General features: G+C 44.7%; 1 protein-coding gene across 1 annotated transcript in view; it reads left to right on the top strand.

Annotated features, from left to right (window-relative positions):
• yipf3 (Yip1 domain family, member 3) overlaps positions 1-23,146 on the top strand; it is a 37,797-nt gene extending 14,651 nt beyond the window's left edge. The window contains exons 4-8 of the mRNA XM_078212168.1: positions 15,360-15,452; positions 18,103-18,234; positions 20,245-20,358; positions 21,399-21,522; positions 22,747-23,146. Coding sequence (XP_078068294.1) covers positions 15,360-15,452; positions 18,103-18,234; positions 20,245-20,358; positions 21,399-21,522; positions 22,747-22,874 — 591 coding nt within the window. The 3' untranslated portion in view covers positions 22,875-23,146. The remainder of the gene's footprint in view (positions 1-15,359; positions 15,453-18,102; positions 18,235-20,244; positions 20,359-21,398; positions 21,523-22,746) is intronic.
• The last annotated feature ends 303 nt before the right edge of the window (positions 23,147-23,449 follow it).

Below are 23,449 nucleotides of genomic sequence, written 5' to 3'. Positions count from 1 at the left end.
ACAGGCCTCCAGTCCGACAAGCATCCTTCCTCCTTAGCTTCTGCTTCCTACCATTAAACCAATTGTATATCCAATTTGCCAGCTCCCCCTGGATTCCATGTAATCTAACCTTCCAGAGCAACCTACCATGTGGAACTTTATCAAAGGCCTCACTGAAGTCCATATAGACTACATCTACCGCCCTGCCTTCCTCAACCTTCCTGGTCACTTCATCAAAGAACCTAACAAATTTGTAAGGCATGATCTCCCATGCACAAAGCCATGCTGACTACTCCTAATCAAACCTTGACTTACCAAATGCCTGTATATCTTATCCCTCAAAATCCTCTCTAGTAACTTACCCACCACAGATGTTAGGCTTACCGGTCTATAATTCCCAGATTTTTCTTTGCAGCCTTTCTTAAATAAGGGCACAACATTTGCTATCCTCCTGTCTTCTGGTACCTCACCCTTGGCTAATAATGCAAATACCTCAGCCAGGGCTCCCGCAATTTCTCCTCTAGCCTCATGCAGTGTTCTTGGATGTACCTGGTCAGGGCCAGGAGATTTATCCACCTTCATACGTTTTAATGCATCCATCTCCTCCTCTACTGAAATGCGAACTGTCCCCAGTATATCGCCACTAGCTTTCCCAGGTTCTAAGTCTTCATGTCGTTCTCCACGGTAAACATAGAGGAGAAATATTCATTGAGAACCTCGATCGTCCCCTGTGGTTCTACACATGTGTCCACTTTGGTCTTTGAGGGGTCCTATTCTCTCTTTAGTTATTCTTTTTCCTTTAATATACTTAAAGAATCCCTTTGGATTCACCTTAGTCCTCTCAGCCAAAGGTACCTTATGCCTCCTTTTTTGCCCTCCTGGTTTCCTTCTTGAGTATATTCCTGTATCCGCTATGCATCTCCAAGGAATCGCTTGATTCAAGCTGTTTGTACCTAAGCCAAGCCTCCTCCTTTTTCCTGGCCAAAGGCCCAATATGTTTTGTCATCCAGGGTTCCCTATTCCTGCCAGCCTTGCCCTTCACCCTAACAGGAACATTTAGACCCTGAACTCTAGCTATTTCACTTTTAAAGGCCTCCCACTTGCCGGAGGTCCTTTGCCCTCAAATAAGATACTCCAATCAACCCTTGCAAGCTCCTGTCTAATTCCATCAAAATTTGCTTTGGCCCAATTTAGAACTTGCACCTGTGGACCAGTTTTGTCCCTTTCCATAACTATCTTAAAATTAATAGAATGATGGTCACTGATTTGATTTGATTTATTATTGTTACATGTATTGTATCCAGTGAAAAGCATTGTTTCTTGCACACTATACAAACAAAGCATACCATTCGTAGAGAAGGAAAGGAGAGAGTGCAGACTGTAGTGTTACAGTCATAGCTAGGGTTGAGAGAAAGATCAACTTAATGTCTGATGGCAACAGGGAAGAAACTGTTCTTGATTCGGTTGGTACATGTCCTCAGACATTTGTATCTTTTTCCCAACGGAAGAAGGTGGAAGAATGTCCGAGGTGCGTGGGGTTCTTAATTATGCTGGCTGCTTTTCTGAGGCAGCGGGAAGTCAACAGAGTCAATGGATGGGAGGCTGGTTTGCGTGATGGATTGGGCTACATTCACAACCTTTTGTAGTTCCTTGCGGTCATGGGCAGAGCAGGAGCCATACCAAGCTGTGATACAACCAGAAAGAATGCTTTCTATGGTGCATCTGTAAAGGTTGGTGAGAGCCGTAGTAGATATAACAAATTTCCTTCGTCTTCTGAGAAAGTAGAGGCGTTGGTGGACTTTCTTAACTATAGCATCGGCATGGGGAGACCAGGACAGGTTGTTGGTGATCTGGATACCTGAAAGCCTGAAGTCAAAGTGGTTCCCCACTGTCACCTCAGTCACTTGCCCTGTCCTATTTCCCTAGAAAAGGTCATGTTTTGCCCTTTCCTGAGTAGGACCCTTCATATACTGCCTGAGAAATCTTTCCTGAGCACACTTAACAGATTCCACCTCATCTAAGCCTTTAACACTATGGCAGTCCCAGTGTATGTTAAGAAAATTAAAATCCCCTACTATGACAACCCTATTACTCCTGCAAGCCTTCCCAATCTCCCTGCATATTTATTCTTCTAATTCCCGTTGACTATTTGGGGTCCTATAGTACAAGCCCAATAAGGTCACTGTCCCCTTCTTATCTCTTAGTTCCACCCACAAAGCCTCATTGGATGATCCCTCAGTTATTTCATTTCTGACTACTGCCGTGATGATCCCCTGAATGAAAAATGCAACTCCCCCTCCTCTCTTTCCTCCACCTCTGTCCCACCTAAAGCACCTGTACCCTGTAACAATAAGCTGCCAGTCCTTTCCCTCCCTTAGCCATGTTTCAATTATGGCCATAATACCCCAGTCCCACATACCTATCCATGCCCTGAGTTCATCAGTCTTACCTGTCAGCCCTCCTGCATTGCAATTGATGCAATTTAATCCAACAGACATGCTCCTGCCTATCATGTCTATCCTATGTCCTGCCCTCAATTACTTGTGCTCGGTTTACTTGGGCAGAAAAAGGCCATTTGGCCCTTGAAGCCTGTTCCACCATTCATTTTGATCATGGCTAATCATCGAATTCTATATCCTGATTCCCCCCCCCCCCCCCATTTCCCTTGATCCCTTTAGCCCCAAGAGGTATATCTGATTTCTTCTTGAAATCAGACAATGTTTTGGCCTCAACTACTTTCTGTAGTAGTGAATTCCACACATTTATCTCCCTCTGGGTGAAGAAATGTCTCCTCACCTCAGTTCTAAAAGGTTTACTCCTTCTCTTCAAACTATGAACCCTAGTTCTGGACTCCATTGGGAACATCCTTTCTGAATCTACCCTGTCTAACCCTGTTAGAATTTTATCGTAAGAAGTTTCACAGCACCAGGCTAAAGTCCAACAGGTTTATTTGGTATCATGAGCTTTTGGAGCGCTGCTCCTTCATCAGGTGAGTGGACCTTCATCTGATGAAGGAGCAGCGCTCCGAAAGCTTGTGATACCAAATAAACCTGCTGGACTTCAACCTGGTGTGTGAAACTTCTTACTGTACCCACCCCAGTCCAACGCCAGCATCACAGAATTTTATAAGTTTCTATGAGATTCCCTCTCACTCTTCTAAACTCCAGTGAATATAATCCTAACCGACTTAGTCTCTCCTTATATGACAGACCTGCCATCCCAGGAATCAGCCTGGTAAACCCTCGCTGTACTCCCTCTATAGCAAGGGCATCCTTCCTCAGGTAAGGGCGCCAAAACTGCACACAATACTCCAGGTGTAGCATCACCAATACTCTATGCAATTGCAGTAAAACATCCCTATCCCTGTACTCAAATCCTCTCATTATGAAGGCCAACATACCATTTGCCTTCTTTGCTGCCTGCTACCTGCGCACTTACATTCAGCGATGCATGAGGACTCCAAGGTCTCACTGAGTATCCACCCCTCAATTTACCCCCATTCAAGTAATAATCTATCTTTCCATTATTGCTACCAAAGTGGATAACCTCACATTTATCCACATTATACTGCATCTGTCATGCACATGCCCACACACTCAAAATGTACAAATCACGCTGAAGCATCTCTGCATCGTCCTCACAGCTCACCCTCCCACCCAACTTTGTATCACCTGCAAATTTGGAGATAATACATCCAGTTTCCTCTTCCAAATTATGAATATATAATGTGAACAGTGGTGTCCTAGCACAGATCCCTGCAGAACCCCACGAGTTACTGACTGCCAGTCAGAAAAAGACTCATTTATGCCAACTCTTTGCTTCCTATCTGCTAACCAGCTTTCTATCCATCTCAAGACATTACCTGCAATCCCATGTGCTTTAACTTTACATAGTAGTCTGTTATGTGTGACCTTGTCAAAAGCCCTCTGAAAGTCTAAATAAACCACATCCACTGGTTCTCCTTGGTCAACTCTACTAGTTACAACATTCCAATAGATTCGTTAAGCATGATTTCCTTTTTGTAAATCCATGCTGACTTTGCCTGATGATACCACGGTCTTCCAAATGCTGAGTTATGAAATCCTTGATAATGGACTATCGCAACTGCCCCAGTACCGACGTCAGGCTCACTGGTCTATAGTTTCCCTTTTTGAATGGCAGGCTTGCATTAATACCCTCCAATCTTTAGGAACCAGTCCAGAGTCCAAAGAATTTTGGAAAATAACCACCGATGGATAGAACCATAGAACCATAGATCTACTGTTTCTAGGGCCACTTTCTTAAGTACTCAGGGGTGAAGATTATCAGGTCCTGGAGATTTATCCACCTTCAATCCCATCAATTTCCCCCAAGTCATTTCTCTATTAATGCTGATTTCCTTCAGCTGCTCACTAAAACTTGTTACTCTCAGAACATCTGGTATATTATTCATATCTTCCTTTGTGAAGACAGATGTAAAGTACGAATTTAATTCCTCAGCCATTTCTTTATTTCCCGTTATGAATTCTCCATTTCTGACTCTAAGGGGCCTACAGTAGTTTTTGTCAATCTTTTTCTCTTTACGTACCTATAGTAACTTTTACAGTCAGTGTTTATGTTCTCCGCTACCTTACTTTCATACTCTATATTTTCCTTTGTAATCAATCCCTTGGTCCTCCTTTCCTGAATTTTAAGCTACTCCCAATCCTCAGGCCTATTGCTTTTTCTTGCCAATTTGTATGTTTCTTCCTTGAATCTGAACTGTCTCTAATTTCCCTTGTAAACCATGATTTGGCCACAATTCCCTTACCACTCTTGCGCCAAACAGGAATAAAAAACCTCAACAAGGAATTCTACCATATTATGGTAACTTGGCCCAATGGCTTCTCTCACAACTAGAACCATTGAACCATAGAAAATTACAGCTCAGAAACAGGCCTTTTGGCCCTTCTTGTCTGTGCCGAACCATTTTTGCCTAGTCCCACTGACCTGCACTTGGACCATATCCCTCCACACCCCTCTCATCCATGAACCCATCCAAGTTTTTCTTCAATGTTAAAAGTGACCCCGCATTTATCACTTTATCTGGCAGCTCATTCCACACTCCCACCTCTCCGCATGAAGAAGCCCTCCCTAATATTTCCTTTAAACTTTTCTCCTTTCACCCTTAACCCATGCCCTCTGGTTTTTTTCTCCCCTAGCCTCAGTGGAAAAAGCCTGCTTGCATTCACTCTATCTATACCCATCAAAATCTTATCCACCTCTATCAAATCTCCCCTCATTCTTCTACGCTCCAGGGAATAAAGTCCCAACCTATTCAATCTCTCTCTGTAACTCAACTTCTCAAGTCCCGGCAACATCCTTGTGAACCTTCTCTGCACTCTTTCAACCTTATTTAAATCCTTCCTGTAACTAGGTGACCAAAACTGTACACAATACTCTAAATTCAGCCTCACCAATGCCTTATATAACCTTGATGTGGAGATGCCGGCGTTGGACTGGGGTAAGCACAGTAAGAAGTCTCACAACACCAGGTTAAAGTCCAACAGGTTTATTTGGTAGCAAATACCATAAGCTTTCGGAGCGCTGCTCCTTCGTCAGATGGAGTAGTCTCTGTTCTCCAACAGTGCACAGACACAGAAATCAAGTTACAGAATACTAATTAGAATGCAAATCTCTACAGCCAGCCAGGTCTTAAAAGGTACAGATAATGTGGTTGGAGGGAACATTAAACACAGGTTAAAGAGATGTGTATTGTCTCCAGACAGAACAGCTGGTGAGATTATGCAAGACCAGGGGCGAGCTGTGGGGGTTACTGATAATGTGACATAAATCCAACATCCCGGTTTAGGCCGTCCTCATGTGTGCGGAACTTGGCTATCAGTTTCTGCTCAGCGACTCTGCGCTGTCGTGTGTCGTGAAGGCCGCCTTGGAGAACGCTTACCTGAAGATCCAAGGCTGAATGCCCGTGACTGCTGAAGTGCTCCCCCACAGGAAGAGAACAGTCTTGCCTGGTGATTGTCGAGCGGTGTTCATTCATCCGTTGTCGTAGCGTCTGCATGGTTTCCCCAATGTACCATGCCTCGGGACATCCTTTCCTGCAGCGTATCAGGTAGACAATGTTGGCCGAGTTGCAAGAGTATGTACCGTGTACCTGGTAGATGGTGTTCTCACGTGAGATGATGGCATCCGTGTCGATGATCCGGCACGTCTTGCAGAGGTTGCTGTGGCAGGGTTGTGTGGTGTCATGGTCACTGTTCTCCTGAAGGCTGGGTAGTTTGCTGCGGACAATGGTCTGTTTGAGGTTGCGTGGTTGTTTGAAGGCAAGAAGTGGGGGTGTGGGGATGGCCTTGGCGAGATGAAGACGAACATCTCGCCAAGGCCATCCCCACACCCCCACTTCTTGCCTTCAAACAACCACGCAACCTCAAACAGACCATTGTCCGCAGCAAACTACCCAGCCTTCAGGAGAACAGTGACCATGACACCACACAACCCTGCCACAGCAACCTCTGCAAGACGTGCCGGATCATCGACACGGATGCCATCATCTCACGTGAGAACACCATCTACCAGGTACACGGTACATACTCTTGCAACTCGGCCAACGTTGTCTACCTGATACGCTGCAGGAAAGGATGTCCCGAGGCATGGTACATTGGGGAAACCATGCAGACGCTACGACAACGGATGAATGAACACCGCTCGGCAATCACCAGGCAAGACTGTTCTCTTCCTGTGGGGGAGCACTTCAGCAGTCACGGGCATTCAGCCTTGGATCTTCAGGTAAGCGTTCTCCAAGGCGGCCTTCACGACACACGACAGCGCAGAGTCACTGAGCAGAAACTGATAGCCAAGTTCCGCACACATGAGGACGGCCTAAACCGGGATGTTGGATTTATGTCACATTATCAGTAACCCCCACAGCTCGCCCCTGGTCTTGCATAATCTCACCAGCTGTTCTGTCTGGAGACAATACACATCTCTTTAACCTGTGTTTAATGTTCCCTCCAACCACATTATCTGTACCTTTTAAGACCTGGCTGGCTGTAGAGATTTGCATTCTAATTAGTATTCTGTAACTTGATTTCTGTGTCTGTGCACTGTTGGAGAACAGAGACTACTCCATCTGACGAAGGAGCAGCGCTCCGAAAGCTTATGGTATTTGCTACCAAATAAACCTGTTGGACTTTAACCTGGTGTTGTGAGACTTCTTACTTATATAACCTTACCATAACACTCCAACGTTTATACTTGATACTCCGATTTAAAAAGGCCAATGTACCAAAGGCACTCTTTACGACCCTATCCACCTGTGATGTCACTTTTAGGGAATTCTGTAACCTGTATTCCCAGATCCCTCTGTTCAACTGCACTCTTCAGAGTCCTACCATTTACCCTGTACGTTCTACTTTGGTTTGACCTTCCAAAGTGCAATATCTCTCACTTGTCTGCGTTAAATTCCATTTGCCATTTTTCAGCCCATTTTTCTAGTTGGTCCGAATGCCTCTGGAAGCTTGGAAAACCTTCCTCACTGTCCACTACACCTCCAACAATGGGCCCAACACCGATCCCTGCGGCACACCACTAGTCACAGGCCTCCACTCAGAGAAGCAATCCTCCACAACCACTCTCTGGCTTCTTCCATTGAGCCAGTGTCTAATCCAATTTACTACCTCCCCATGTCTACCCAGCGACTGAACCTTCCTAACTAACCTCCCATGAGGGACTTTGTCAAAGGCCTTGCTGAAATCCACCGCCTTCCCTTCATCCACTTTCCTGGTAACCTCCTCGAAAACAACGGAACAACATGAGCCACCCTCCAATCATCTGGCACTTCCCCCGTGAATACTGACATTTTAAATATGTCTGCCAGGGCCCCTGCAAGTTCAACACGAGCTTCCCTCAAGGTCCTTGGGAATACCCTGTCTGGTCCTGGGGATTTATCCACTCTGATTTGCCTCAAGACAGCGAGCACCTCCTCCCCTTTAATCTGTAAAGGTTCCATGACCTCCTTACCTGTTTGCCCTATTTCCGTAGACTCCATGTCTGTTTCCTCAGTAAATACGGATGCAAAAAAACCATTTAGTATCTCCCCCATCTCTTTTGGTTCCATACACAGTCTACCACTCTGGTCTTCAAGAGGACCAATTTTATCCCTCACTATCCTTTTGCTCCTAACATCCCTATAGAAGCTCTTTGGATTTTCCTTCACTCTGTCTGCCAAAGCAACCTCATGTCTTCTTTTAGCCCTCCTGATTTCCCTCTTAAGTAGCTTCTTGCACTTTTTACACTCCTCGAGCATCTGATCTGTTCCTTGCTGCCTGTACATTTCATACAACACTCTCTTCCTCTTAATCAGCGTTACAATCTCCCTCGAGAACCAAGGTTCCTTATTCCTATTTACTTTGCCTTTAATCCTGACAGGAACATACAAACTCTGCACTCTCAAAATTTCTCCTTTGAAGGCCTCCCACTTTCCATTTACATCCTTACCAGAGAACAGCCTGTGCCAATCCACACTTCCCAGACCCCTTCTCATTTCATCAAATTTGGCCTTTTTCCAGTTCAGAACTTCAACCCGAGGACCAGATCTATCCTTATCCATGATCAGGTTGAAACTAATGGCATTATGATCACTGGATCCAAAGTGTTCTCTCACACTCACATCCATCACCTGCCCTAACTCATTTCCCAATAGGAGATCCAATATCGCATCCTCTCTAGTTGGCACCTCTATATACTGATGTAGAAAATTCTCCTGAACACATTTTACAAACTCTACCCCGTCTAAACCTTTAACAGTATGCGAGTCCCAATCTATATGTGGAAAATTAAAATCCCCTACTATCACAACTTTGTGTTTCTTGCAGTTGTCAGCTATCTCTCTGCTGATTTGCTCTTCCAATTCTCGCTTACTATTGGGTGGTCTGTAATACAACCCCATTAATGTGGTCATACCTTTCCTGTTTCTCAGCTCCACCCATAAGGCCTCTGTAGACAAGCTCCCAAATCTATCCTGCCTGAGTACCGCTGTAACATTAGTTGGCAAACTAGATTGCCAACTAATCCTTTGTCATTGCTCAACACCGTGTCTAGAACATAGAACAGTACAGCACAGAACAGGCCCTTCGGCCCACGATGTTGTGCCGAGCTTTATCTGAAACCAAGATCAAGCTATTCCACTCCCTATCATCCTGGTGTGCTCCATGTGCCTATCCAATAACTGCTTAAATGTTCCTAAAGTGTCTGACTCCACTATCACTGCAGGCAGTCCATTCCACACCCCAACCAGCCTCTGCGTATAGAACCTACCTCTGATATCCTTCCTGTATCTCCCACCACGAACCCTATAGTTATGCCCCCTTGTAATAGCTCCATCCACCCGAGGAAATAGTCTTTGAACGTTCACTCTATCTATCCCCTTCATCATTTTATAAACCTCTATTAAGTCTCTCCTCAGCCTCCTCCGCTCCAGAGAGAACAGCCCTAGCTTCCTCAACCTTTCCTCATAAGACCTACCCTCCAAACCAGGCAGCATCCTGGTAAATCTCCTCTGCACTCTTTCCAGCGCTTCCACATCCTTCTTATAGTGAGGTGACCAGAACTGCACACAATATTCCAAATGTGGTCTCACCAAGGTCCTGTACAGTTGCAGCATAACCCCACGGCTCTTAAACTCCAACCCCCTGGTAATAAAAGCTAACACACTATAGGCCTTCTTCACAGCTCTATCCACTTGAGTGGCAACCTTTAGAGATCTGTGGATATGGACCCCAAGATCTCTTTGTTCCTCCACAGTCTTCAGAACCCTACCTTTAACCCTGTAATCCACATTTAAATTTGTCCTACCAAAATGAATCACCTCACATTTATCAGGGTTAAACTCCATTTGCCATTTCTCAGCCCAGCTTTGCATCCTATCTATGTCTCTTTGCAGCCTACAACAGCCCTCCACCTCATCCACTACTCCACCAATCTTGGTGCCATCAGCAAATTTACTGATCCACCCTTCATCCCCCTCCTCTAAGTCATTAATAAAAATCACAAAGAGCAGAGGACCAAGCACTGATCCCCGTGGCACTCCGCTAGCAACCTGCCTCCAATCCGAAAATTTTCCATCCACCACCACCCTCTGTCTTCGATCAGACAGCCAGTTACCTATCCAATCTGCCAATTTTCCCTCTATCCCACACCTCCTCACTTTCATCATAAGCCGACCATGGGGGACCTTATCAAACGCCTTACTAAAATCCATGTATATGACATCAACTGCCCTACCTTCATCAACACACTTAGTTACCTCCTCAAAAAATTCAATCAAGTTTGTGAGGCACGACTTGCCCTTCACAAATCCGTGCTGACTCTCCCGGATTAATCTGCATCTTTCTAAATGGTCGTAAATCCCATCCCTAAGGACCTTTTCCATCAATTTAGCAACCACCGAAGTAAGACTAACCGGTCTATAATTACCAGGGTCATTTCTATTCCCTTTCTTAAACAGAGGAACAACATTCGCCATTCTCCAGTCCTCTGGCACTATCCCCGTGGACAGCGAGGACCCAAAGATCAAAGCCAAAGGCTCTGCAATCTCATCCTTTGCCTCCCAAAGAATCCTAGGATACATTTCATCAGGCCCAGGGGACTTATCGACCTTCAATTTATTCAAAACTGCCAGGACATCCTCCCTCCGAACATCTATTTCCTCCAGCCTATTAGCTTGTAACACCTTCTCTTCCTCAAAAACATGGCCCCTCTCCTTGGTGAACACTGAAGAGAAGTATTCATTCATCACCTCGCCTATCTCTACTGACTCCATACACAAGTTCCCACCTAGTCGCCACACTCTGGTTCAGGTACTGTCCTTGACCAGCCCTAACCTCACCCTGGTCATTCTTTTATTCCTCCCGTATGCATGAAATTCCTCACCTAAGAGTAAAAAACCTTGGGGTTTTCCTTGATCCGACCCGCCAAGGACTTCTCATGTCCCTTCCTAGCTCTCCTAAGCCCCTTTTTCAGCTCATTCCTTGCTAACTTGTAACCCTCAATCGAGCCATCTGAACCTTGTTTCGTCATCCCTACATAAGCTTCCCTCTTCCTTTTCACAAGACATTCCACCTCTTTCGTGAACCATGGTTCCCTCACTCGGCCATTTCCTCCCTGCCTGACAGGGACATACCTATCAAGGACACCCAGTATTTGTTCCTTGAAAAAGTTCCACTTTTCATTAGTTCCAAGATGTTAAAGTTTATTTATTATTCCCAGTAGATTTACATTTACTGTGTGAAAATCACCTAGTCGCCACACTCTGGTTCGGGTACACTGAGGGAGAATTTAGCATGGCCAATGCATCTAACCAGCACGTCTTTCAGACTGTGGGAGGAAACCAAAGTACCCAGAGGAAACCCACGCAGACACAGGGAGGACATGCAAACTCTACACAGACAGTAACCCGAGCCAGGAATTGAACCCAGGTCCCTGGCGCTGTGAAGCAGCAGTGCTAACCACTGTGCCACCCCCACCCCCCCTTATTGGTTCCTTAACAAATTGCTCCAGAAAACCATCCCGTATGCATGAAATTCCTCCTCTATTGTACTGTGATTGATTTGACTCTCCGAATCTATATGCAGATTAAAGTCGTCCAAAACCACAGGTGTTCCTTTCACACATGCAACTCTGATTTCCTGTCTAATGCTTTTCCCAACATTACTACTGCAGTTTGGTGGTCTGTGTACCACCCCCACCATTGGTTTTTGTCCTTTGTTTCTTAACTCGACCCATACATATTCCACATCCTCTATGCTAATCTCTTTCCTCAGTATCGTATCAATATAATCTTTAATCAACAATGCAACTTCACCACCTTTTCCTTTCCATCTGCCCTTCCTAAACACTGAATAGCCCTCAATGTTTAATTCCCAGCCTTGGTCACTTTGGAGCCACGTCTCCGTAACGCCAACTATATCATACCCCTTTACATCTATCTGTGCAACTAATTCATCCATTTTGTTTCGAATGCTCCGTGCATTCAAGTACAAAGCCTTAAGGTGAGCACTTTTAACATTTCTTTTCCCTTTCTTACTAATTTTTACTCAGTCCTTATCTGATTTTGGCCCTTGATTTCTCCGCCTATCACTTTCTTTATTCTCCTTACTATCTTTTCCTCTTGTTCTTAATTCCCCCGCTCTGAATCCTTGCAAAGGTTCCCATTCCCCTGCCATATTAGTTTAAACCCTCCCCAACCACTCTAGCAAGTACCCCCTCAAGGTCATCAGTCTCGTTCCTGCTCAGGTGTAACCCGTCCAGTTTGTGCAGGTTCCATCTCCCCCAGAATCGGTCCCAATGCCCTAGGAATCTGAAATCCTTCCCCTCGCACCATCTTTTCAGCCACATATTCATCCTATGTATCCTGCTGCTTCTACTCTGACTAGCACTAACTAAATCTAAAATAGCCTGCTTCCTGGTTGGTTCCATACCATATTGCTCTAAGAAACAGTCCCTCATACGCTCAATGAAATCTTCCTCAAGGCTATCTTTGCCAATTTGATTAATTCAGTCAATTTTCATATTAAAATCACCCACAATTACTGTTGTGCTCTTCTCACAAGCCCTCATTATTTCTTGGTTTATAGTATGCCCCACTTTGGAAGTATTGCTCGGGGACCTGTAGATTACTCCTCCCAAGATGTTTTTTCCTTTGTTTTTTGTTTCCATCCAGATTGATTCAACATGTTGGCCCTTAGTGCCAATGTCATTTCTTAATACAACCAATAAAGCAACTCCACCTCCTGTCCCATCTTGTCTATCCTTGCGGAATACTGAGTACCCTTGGACATTCAACTCCCAGTCCTCCTGTAACCATGTTTCAGTAATCCCCACCAAATCATATCCATTTAGCTCTATTTGTGCCATCAACTCATTGACATTCCAAATACTGCGTGCATTTAGGTACAGGGTTTTAAATATGTCCTCCTGGTTTGTCTTTCCCTTGCAGGATTTTCTTGTGCGCTACACTTTTCACACATTTGATCTCCTTTACTAATCTCTGATGGTCGTTAGACTGGTCATGCCTGTTCATCCTATTAACCTCTATCTTCTACTCTCATACTAACCCGATGCCTTGGTTTCCATTAACCTTAGTTTTTCTTTTAGTTTTACCCATCCCTTCCCCCAGCTTGTTACTTTAAAGTCATAGAAATCATAGAATCATAGAAACCCTACAGTGCAGAAGGAGGCCATTCGGCCCATCGAGTCTGCACCGACCACCATCCCACCCAGGCCCTACCCCCACATATTTACCCACTAATCCCGCTAACCTACGAATCTCAGGGCAATTTTAACCTGGCCAATCAACCTAACCCGCACATCTTTGGACTGTGGGAGGAAACTGGAGCACCCGGAGGAAACCCACGCAGACACGAGGAGAATGTGCAAACTCCACACAGACAGTGACCCGAGCCGGGAATCGAACCCGGGACCCTGGAGCTGTGAAGCAGCAGTGCTAACCACTGTGCTACCGTGCTGCCCATAATGTCATTGTGACCACCCTATTTATCCTTTTCGCCAGAACAGTGGTCCCAGATCAGTTCAGGTAGAGACCATCCCAACGGTACAGATCCTTTCTGTTCCAATACTGATGCCAATTTCCCGTGAAATGGAACCCCCTTTTCCCGCACCACTCCTTTAGCCACATGTTTACTTCCCTAATTTTCTCATCCCATGCCACTTCACATGTGGCTCGGGTAGTAATCGGGACCCAGCACCGATCCCTGCTGAACACCATTGGGTCCCCCCACAGCTTGCCTCCTGGACTTGCAGAATCTCACTGGCTGTCCTGTCTGGAGACAATACACATCTCTTTAACCTGTGCTTAATGCTCCCTCCACTCACATTGTCTCTATCTTTAAGACCTGGTTAGCTGTAGAGATTCGCATTCTAATCAGTGTTCTGTAACTTGATTTTGTGTCTCTGTGCCCTGTTTGAGAGCAGATTTCCACTCCATCTGACGAAGGAGCAGCTCTCCGAAAGCTAATGGCATTTGCTACCAAATAAACCTGTTGGACTTTAACCTGGTGTTGTTAAAACTCTTACTGTGTTTACCCCAGTCCAACGCTGGCATCTCCACATCATAGAGGTTTACAGCATGGAAACAGGCCCTTCGGCCCAACTTGTCCACGCCGCCCATATTTTACCATTAAGCTTGTCCCAATTGCCCGTGTTTGGCTCCTATCCTTCTATACCAATCTTACCCATGTAACTGTCAGTAAATATTTTTAAAAAGAAATAGACATATCCCTCAGAATTTTTCCCAGTAGTTTCCCTCCACTGAAGCTAGATTCACAGGCATGTTATTTCCTGGTTTTTCCCTACTTCTCTTGAATAATGGGACCACATTAGCTGTCCTCCAGTCCTCAAGCACCTCTCCTGTGGCCAGAGAAGATTTGAAAATTATTATTGTCAATGTCCTCCCTTGCCTCCCACAGCTTAAATATAAAAGCAAATCACTGCGGATGCTGGAATCTGAAACCAAAAGAGAAAATGCTGGAAAATGTCAGCAGGCCTGGCAGTATCTGTAAGGAGAGAAAAGAGCTGACGTTTCGAGTCCAGGGTCATCTGGACTCGAAACATTAGCTCTTTCCTCTCCTTACAGATGCTGCCAGACCTGCTGATATTTTCCAGCATTTTCTCTCTTTGGGTTTAGGATATATCTCATCTGGGCCTGGGGATTTATCCACTTTTAGGCCCGTTAAAACCATTAGTACCTCTTCCCTCTTAAGTGGTTGCAGTAAATCGCAATGCCCCTCCTTGATTTCTATACCTACATCATCCTTCTCCATTGTGAACAGCAAACTACTCATTTAAAACCTCACCTACGTCTTCTGGCTCCACACAAATTGCCATGTTGGTCCCTACTCTTTCCCTGGTCATCCTCCTGCCCTAAGTATACTTATAAACCTTTGGATTATCCTTTACTTTACCCGCCAGTGTTTTTCATGCCTCCTCTTTGCTCTTCTCAATTTTTTTAAAGTAACTCCCTGCACTTTCCATACTGCTCCCCGGATTCCGCTGTTTTGAGCCCTTGATATCTGTCATAGCCTCCATTTTTTTCCTTATCCAACCCTGGATATCTCTTGATGTCCAGGGTTCTCTGGACTTGTGGCTCCCACCATTCACTTTCACAGGAACATGTTGGCTCTGTATTCTCTCTCTATTTCCATTTTGAATTAATCCCACTGCTCTGATGAAGATTTTCCTACAAGTAGGTGTGGGGTTGAATGGTTGATTCTTGTTCCCAGAGATAGAGTCAAGATTATCGCTGTTTGAAAAAGTTATTCACTTATTCATAACTTGGTGGAATAATATTTTGGAATGGTATTTACTGTGTTTTGTTTCTCTTATAGAAAGTTGCAGGAGAGCTGTATGGCCCCTTGATGCTAGTTTTCACACTGGTGGCCATTCTTTTGCATGGGATGAAAACATCTGGAACAGTAATTGTAAGTATTATATTTGATGACATGACCGAGAAATGAATAGTGGGCAGTGGTACTGTTAAATGACTGTTGGTGGTTCCAATATACTTATTGCTATGTAACAGTTACTGCACTACTTATATTCAAAAATTGAAATAAATTTTCTTTAAGATTATGTATAAATTCAATCACATTCATGGCACACAAATGCCAGGCAATGACATCTCCAATGAGAGAGAATCTAACCATCGCTCCTTGACATTACCATCATTGAATCCCTCATTACCAACATTCTGGGGTTACCATTGACCAGAAACTGAACTGGACTAGCCATATAAATACTGTGGCTACAAGAGAAGGTAGAGACTAGGATTTCTGCGGAGAATAACTCACCTCCTGACTTCCCAAAGCCTGTCCATCATCCGCAAGTCAGGAGTGTGCTGGAATACTCTCCATTTGCCTGGATGAGTGCAGCTGCAACAACACTCAAGAAGCTTGACACCATCCAGAAAAAAACAGCCCGCTTGATTGGCACCACATCCATCGATTTCAGCATTCACTCCCTCAACCACTGACACACGATGATGGCAGTGTGTTCCATCTACAAGATGTGCTCCAGTAACTCACCAAAGCGCCTTCCATAGGAGGGAGTGTCAGTATACCTACCCCATACAGACTGCAGCTCACCACCACCTCCTCAAGGGCAACTAGGGATGTGCAATATATGCTGGCCAGCCAGTGACAGCCACAGCCTATGAATTTTTTTTTCTTTTCGTCACAAAAACCTGTAGATGAATGTACTAAACAAATATTATCCAAATGGATGGAAAAAAATTCAAAGTGAAAAGAAGGGGTTAAAAATCTATAATCCCATAGGGAGAATGGTAATGCGAAGTATAATTGTAGGAACTTTTTCATTACTGTAACAAGAGCAACTTGCATTTATCTAGCATCTTTAGCATAGAAAATGTCCCAAATAAGACAAGATTTTAGGGTCATGAGTTCTGAGGCAGTGTTAACAACTTTAAGAGCCCCTCCCAACCACACACATTCACATCAACAACTCTTGCACCCCTGAAAATTTTCTCTAGCTAGGTGCCAGGCTGCTGGGATCAGTTCTCCCAAACTTGCTGGAGATGCAGAGGTAGAGCCAGGGATTGAAGGAGAGGCTGTCATCAGCATTGCAGCAACTGCAAGGCTGTTTGGAGGAGTCCCACAGGAGGATGGGAGGACTGCCTGCAGCAGCACAAGGTATCCGGCAGCTCATTATATGACATGCGGGTCCTGTACACCCGGATCTCCGTCTCCGCCTTCAACTGCAACCCCCCTCAGGTAGATGAGCAGTCGCATAGTGGCCCTGACCAGTGGCCCTCTCTCCTCCTCCTGCGGCTTCTGGCCTGGGCTGGCCTTGCTGTGGGTGGCCATCTCCCTCCTCCGCAACAACAGCCATGAAAATAACCGCCAGCTCTACTGGCTCCAAAGCAAAATCCATCTTTGCTCTGCGGTGGGAGAGGGAAGGAGCTAAAGAGACACCACAGTCAGTAAGGTTATCCATTCCAGGCACCTCCCTCCCAGCAACCTGTGTTCCCATGAGTCTGGATGCTGGCAACCCAACACCATCCCGTGCCATCAATTGGCTGCCAGCCATTGGAACATCCTTGCCACGGGCATAAAGGTCCATTGGGAACCCTTTAAGCATAGATATGAGTGCACCCACCTGGACATCTGGTGCACTGGCATCCAGGAATGGCTAGCAGTTCAGACAGACAGTGGAGATGCACCCTCGTGCCTTTCAGGCGATGGCTGGCCATTGTAGGGAGCACTGCAGAGTTCATGCAGTATGAGGATCATGGTTAAGACCTGCAGAGTTCCTTGACTTTGGCAGGCCTGTTCTTATTAGTGGGACCTGGGATGGAATGTCAGCAATAAACCATGTCGGGGCAACCAGAGCGACATTGGTGGGGCTGGGACTCAACCTCATATCTAACCTGTTGGCGGTCGTTCACAGGGCAGGGGAAATATGTGCAATATGAGCCTCAAGCCAGCAGCGACCCCCTGACCTGAGGACCACCAGACCAACACGAGCAGCCCCAAACCCCTGCAAGCCCAGGTCACATGCTATTTTCCCAGCTCGCCACACTGATCACCGAGCGCAGAGAGATGGTAAGATTGTGCCCCAAGTATCATAACGGCGAGAATACTGGGGTGATCTGTGCCAGTCTCTCAGGCACAGTCTGGACTGCAATTTTCCCACACAGTCATTTTCTGGTGAGTTGCGTGCTGGTTCTGTGGGGGAAGGAGGGTCTATATCCCTTTGGAGGCTCTTTATGTCCTCCTCATAGCAAACCTGGATATGTTACATTGGTCCCCTTACCTAAGCCATTGATATTGATTACAGAAAGCTGATGCGTGAGCACTGATCCTTTCGGTACTCCACTGGTTGCACCCTGCCATTCCTATATTGTTTATTCCCATTGTTTCCTGTCTGTCTGTTAATCAACCCACTATTCATGCTAATACAATCCCATGAGCCCAAGAAAAAAATGGGTAAAATATATCAAAAGTGGGAAGAAGCAAGAATATGAGGAGACCTTTCAGCGGATTAATTTTAAACAAGTGGAGTTGTTGCATTCTTAGAACTTGCTAACTGGTACACTACTGTATGTTCCTGCAGAGAGAGGGCACACTGATGGGCACTGCGATTGGAACCTGCTTTGGTTATTGGCTGGGCGTCTCCTCCTTCATCTACTTCCTGGGCTATTTGTGCAATGCCCAGATTACAATGCTGCAGATGTTGTCACTGCTGGTGAGTGTTGTGGGAGCTGGAATAGGCAGGGACAGGCTACAGTATATAACATTGTGTATTTATCAGTAAAGAATTATGAGTTGTTTTGCCAATAATTTAATCTCTTCTGAAGGAGGTGAAATTTTCTGAAATCTGATTCACTGGGTAGGGTCTTCACTCTGGTATCACATTCAGGTGATTGTTTCTCCATGTCTGAGAATTGACAATAAACATTGCCAGGTTTTTTTGATCATCATGGCAGGTTGGCAAGGCCAGTAATTATTGCCCCCGAAGATGCCCTTGAACCACTTTCTGTTGTAGGTATAGCCACAGTACTGTTCGGAAGGGAGTTCCAGGTTTTTGATCCAGCAACAATGAAGGAATGGTGATCTAGTTCCAAGACAGGATGGTGAGTGACTAGGAGGGGAACTTGCAGGTGGTGACGTTCCTGTCCATTTGTTGTCCTTGTCTTTCTAGGTGGTTGAGGTCACCCGCAGGTTTGGAAGATACTGTTACTGCAGTGTATCTTGTAGGTGGCATACAACAGAGCACAATTTTGAAATATATGGACAAAACTTGGAAGCTTTGTGAACTGTGAGGGTGATGATGTAGAATTTCAAAAGAACATCATAGGGTGGTGGAATGGCAGACGAGTGGCAGATGAAGCTTAATGCAGAGAAGTGTCAAGTGATTCACTTTGGTAGGTAGAACATGAAGAGATAATATAAAATAAAGGGTACAACAGTAAATATGAGGTGCAGGAGCAGAGAGAGAGACCTGTGTGTACATGTGCATAAACCATTGAAGGTGGCAGGATAGAATGAAAGAGCATGATTAATAAAGCACACAGCATCTCAGGCTTTATTTATAGAGGTTTAGAGTATAACGACAAGGAAGTTATGTTAAACCTGTGTAAAACAGTGGTTTAACCTTGGCTGGAAAATTGCATCCAGTTCTGGACACCACAATTTAGGAAGGATGTGAAGGGAGAGGGGATACAGTAAAGATTCATGGGAATGCATCCAGAAATGAGAAACTTTGATTCTGTGGGAAGGTAGGAAAAGTTGGGGCTGTTTTCTTCGGAGAAGAGAAGATTGAGATGAGCTTTGACAGAGATATTCAAAATTAAGAGGGGACAGAAGAGAAGGGAGAAGCTGTTTGCATTGGTGAAAGAATAGAGAAGGTAATTGGCAGAAGAAGCAATGGTAATATGAGGAAAAACCTTTCCATGTAGCAAGTGGTAAGGATCTGCAGTGCACTGCTTGAGAGTGTGGTGGAGCCAGGATCAATCAAGGCATTCAAGAGGGAATTGGATTATTACCTGAAACGGAGGGTTTTGCAGAATTACAGGGAGACGGCAGAGGACTGGCATTAGTGAATTGCTCCTTCAGGGAGCCAGCACAGATACGATGGGCTGGATGGTCTATGGGGATCTCATAGAAACTTATAAAATTCTAACAGGGTTAAACAGGGTAGATTCAGAAAGAATGTTCCCAATGGTGGGGGAGTCCAGAACTAGGGGTCATAGTTTGAGGATAAGAGGTAAACCTTTTAGAACTGAGGTGAGGAGAAATTTCTTCCCAGAGGGTGGTGAATGTGTGGAATTCACTACCACAGAATGTAGCTGAGGCCAAATCGTTGTCTGATTTCAAGAAGAAATTAGACTTCGCTCTTGGGGCTGAAAGGATCAAGGGATATGGGGGGAAGGGGGGATCAGGATATTGAATTTGATGGTCAGCCATGATCAAAATGAATGGCACAGCAGGCTCAAAGGACTGAATGCCCTATTCCTGCTTCTAGTTTCTATGTTTCTGTGCTGTAACCATTCTGTGATTCTATCCCTTGTCGGGAACACAACTCAGTAACTAAATGCCCCACAGCAAAAGTCTGTTTCTAGATACCAGGTGTCAGAAAACAATACAATCAGAATAATGTAACACTTCAAATGATGAATTACATACCCAATGATTCATTACTTTATGTGGAATGACATAGCTTTGGCCTGAATTGATTCAACTGTCTTGTTCACAGGGTTATGGTCTGTTTGGACCCTGCATTGTGTTGCTCGTCACCTACAATGTTCATCTGCATTCTCTTTTCTATCTGTTATGGCTCATCATTGGAGGACTGTCCACGCTCAGGATGGTAGGCCGTCTTTCACTCTGTTTGATAACTGTGCACATGAAAGCACTGAGTTGTAGTCCTGATATTACAAGCGATATTGGAGAAGGTGGAAAAAAAAGGATTGATACCAGAATTAGGAGATTATGCCTGTCAGAAAAGATTGAACAGTCTGGGGCTTTTCTCTGTCACGAAGACTGAAGGGTGACCAAAAAGAATTCTATAAACTTATGAAGGAGTTCAGCAATGTATACGTAGCAAAGATGTTTCCATTTGTAGGGGAATCCAAAACTAGTGGTCATAAATACAAGATAGTAACTAATATATTCAATAAAGATTTTAGAAGAAACTTCTTCAGAGAGTGGTTAGAATGTGGTAAAATGCTAGATCTTTGGTAAAATGAAGTAAGTAAATGTGATAGAAAGGAATAAAAGAACAGGGGTATGAGGTGAGTCATGGGAAGTATGAGTGCCAACAAGGTCCTTTTGCGCTTGGTTAGAGTCACAAAGAGAGGCTGGATAGACTAGGACGTTTTTTTTTCCTTGGAGCGTAGGAGACTTCGGGGTGATCTTACAGAGGTCTATAAAATAATGAGGGGCATAGATAAGGTAGATAGGCAACATCTTTTCCCAAAGGTAGGGGAGTCTAAAACTAGAGGGCATAGGTTTAAGGTGAGAGGGGAGAGATAGAAAAGGATCTAGAGGGGGTGGAGAGTCGAACAAGCTGCCAGAGATAATAATGTACCTCATTTTTCAAAAGAAATCTCTTAATATATTAAACTACACTAGAGTAACAGTGAGGTGAAAAGAGTCATCTTATTTGCTGGAACCTATTGAGTGGGGCGAGGAATCTTTGTTTTGATCAGCAAACGAGTCTGAAGCATTTTTTGTTGCTCATATTGCACCATTTGTTGTACATTTACTGACTGAGTAAATGGGAGCCAGAACCTCATCTTTCTGTGTCAGAATGGATAGGCGCAGAAGGAATGTAATTTTATCTATTTTTATTTTGAATTACCATTTGGAATGAATACTTGCAGTGGATTCTCAATCTCTCTTTCACAGGTCGCAGTGATGCTCTCCCGTACGATTGGACAAACTCAACGGCTCGCTGTCTGTGGGGTTCTTGCTGCCCTGCACATGGTCTTCCTGCTGTACCTGCACTTTGCTTACCACAGGATTGTAGAAGGTACAGGAAAATTCCTCCAACTGCGCAGACAAATAGCTGAACTCTGCTGTGTTATTGCACTTGGTGATCCAGTCTCAGTGAGGCAGAGGTGCAGTGGATATTCATTTAGAGTTCATTTATAATTTCCTCATTTATACCAAATTGGCTGCAGACCAGTTGGGAAGCAGGGAAATAATTAGGCAGGAGAAAACAGAGTGCTCCAGGCCACCGATTTACGCTGAATGAGTAGCAGACTGTGGTTAAGACATGGAGATTCCAGATGTTTTCTCGGGACTGTAGTCTGCTTCTGTCCCCTTGCATGAACAGAACAAACCATTTGTTTTCATTGAGATCATTATTGCCTTACCCCATAGCCTTAAGTGGAAAACGAGAGGATGAATTAACATAGTTTCCAAATTTCTTGGCATCTGCTACTATACTCAACGTCAGAATTGGTTGCCAGTTGACATTCCAGCTGTAATTATGCAGTGGCTTCACAATTAAAAGAAAAAATGTAAACTAAAACAGCGAGAAAGTGTTCATATGCAATTTTCACTCTCACCACTGCTTCCTCATGCCAAACCTTCTGCTTTTCCTCCTTTGCTGTTCTGCCTTGAAGACAGGTTTGTGCTGGGATTTGGTTCCACAGGGCTAGCGATCTCTGTTGGGATTTGGCCCCATGGGTAGCATTGTTATCCATGGGTAGCAGTGTGTTGTAATGGTTGCTGTGCGTGCATGAGTGTGAGCAGGTGCGCGCGGGTGTGAGCGAGTGCGCACGGGTGTGAGCAAGCGAGCGCGGGTGTGAGCGAGCGTGAGCGGGCACGCGCGGGTGTGAGCGGGCGCGAGTGTGAGCGAGTGCGCGCGGGTGTGAGAGTGTGGGCGCGAGTGTGAGCGCGTGCGTGCGTGCTGAACTGAGTGCACAAACTTTACAATTGCAGCACCCAAACTGCTGATTTTCTGAGATGAGCTCATTCAGCACAGTCCAGGGATCAAACTTGGGACTTCAGACTCTGTGGCTTATTTGTGCAAGATACATTTACTGACTAATTCACTGGATAATCTTTAGAAGTAATTTTCCTGCTTTTCTTTCCAATCTGAATGCTGTGCAAGTCGTAATTAAGTTATATATCTTAACTCAAATCCAGATTTAAGATGAATTGTCATTGTGTTTATATTAGATTTGATGACCTTGAAGTGATGTCCAGGTGTAAAGCATTTCAAAATTCTGTGCCTCTTTTTCAACAGGTATCCTAGATACCTTGGAGGGGCCCAATGCTGGGCCAGTGAGATTTCCTCGGGATGTACCGGAACTTTCCGTCACTTTGTTGAACAGCACGGTGAAGTCGATTGGAGCCAGCCTGCAGATGCGTTGACTGAATGATTTTTGATTCTTTCTTCCTTGCCTCAATTCTCCATGGAGATATTGTGCGTGGACCAGGCTGGGTGTAACGTATCGCAAGGAAAGGCTCGTACTCTCTTGTACACTGCTTTAATAGCAGTTTGTAGTCTTTAGATAAACTATTTCATTGTGGTGGTGTGGGCAATGGGGTGGCTTCTGTTCTACCCCAACATCTTAACTGATCAACACAATCTGTACATAATTGAACTGTACTTTTTAAAGTTATATATTATATATATATATATATATCTGTGTGTGTCTATGTTTTAAGACCTGATTGTATTTATTTATGTTTTCTTATTGCTTGCATGGGTTGCTGTACAGTTTATAACTGACTGTAAATCACATTCTGCACCTTTTTATTCAGGCATTCCGTTTTAAAAAACCAAATTCCTCCACCCAAAAAATATAATAAAATGCCCCCATATCCCTGAAACATAATCCTCAGCATTAACTGGTGAAGACTACGTCTCCAAGCTCCATTATTAGTTGATCTCAGCAGCAGTACTATAATTGTGCTCAGCACCCCTGAGACGTGTGTTCAGTTCT

The sequence above is a fragment of the Mustelus asterias genome, chromosome 5 (assembly GCF_964213995.1).
Source record: "Mustelus asterias chromosome 5, sMusAst1.hap1.1, whole genome shotgun sequence".
NCBI lineage: Eukaryota > Metazoa > Chordata > Chondrichthyes > Carcharhiniformes > Triakidae > Mustelus > Mustelus asterias.
Note: the sequence above shows the minus strand (reverse complement) of the source record. Positions and strands in the feature narration are given on the sequence as shown.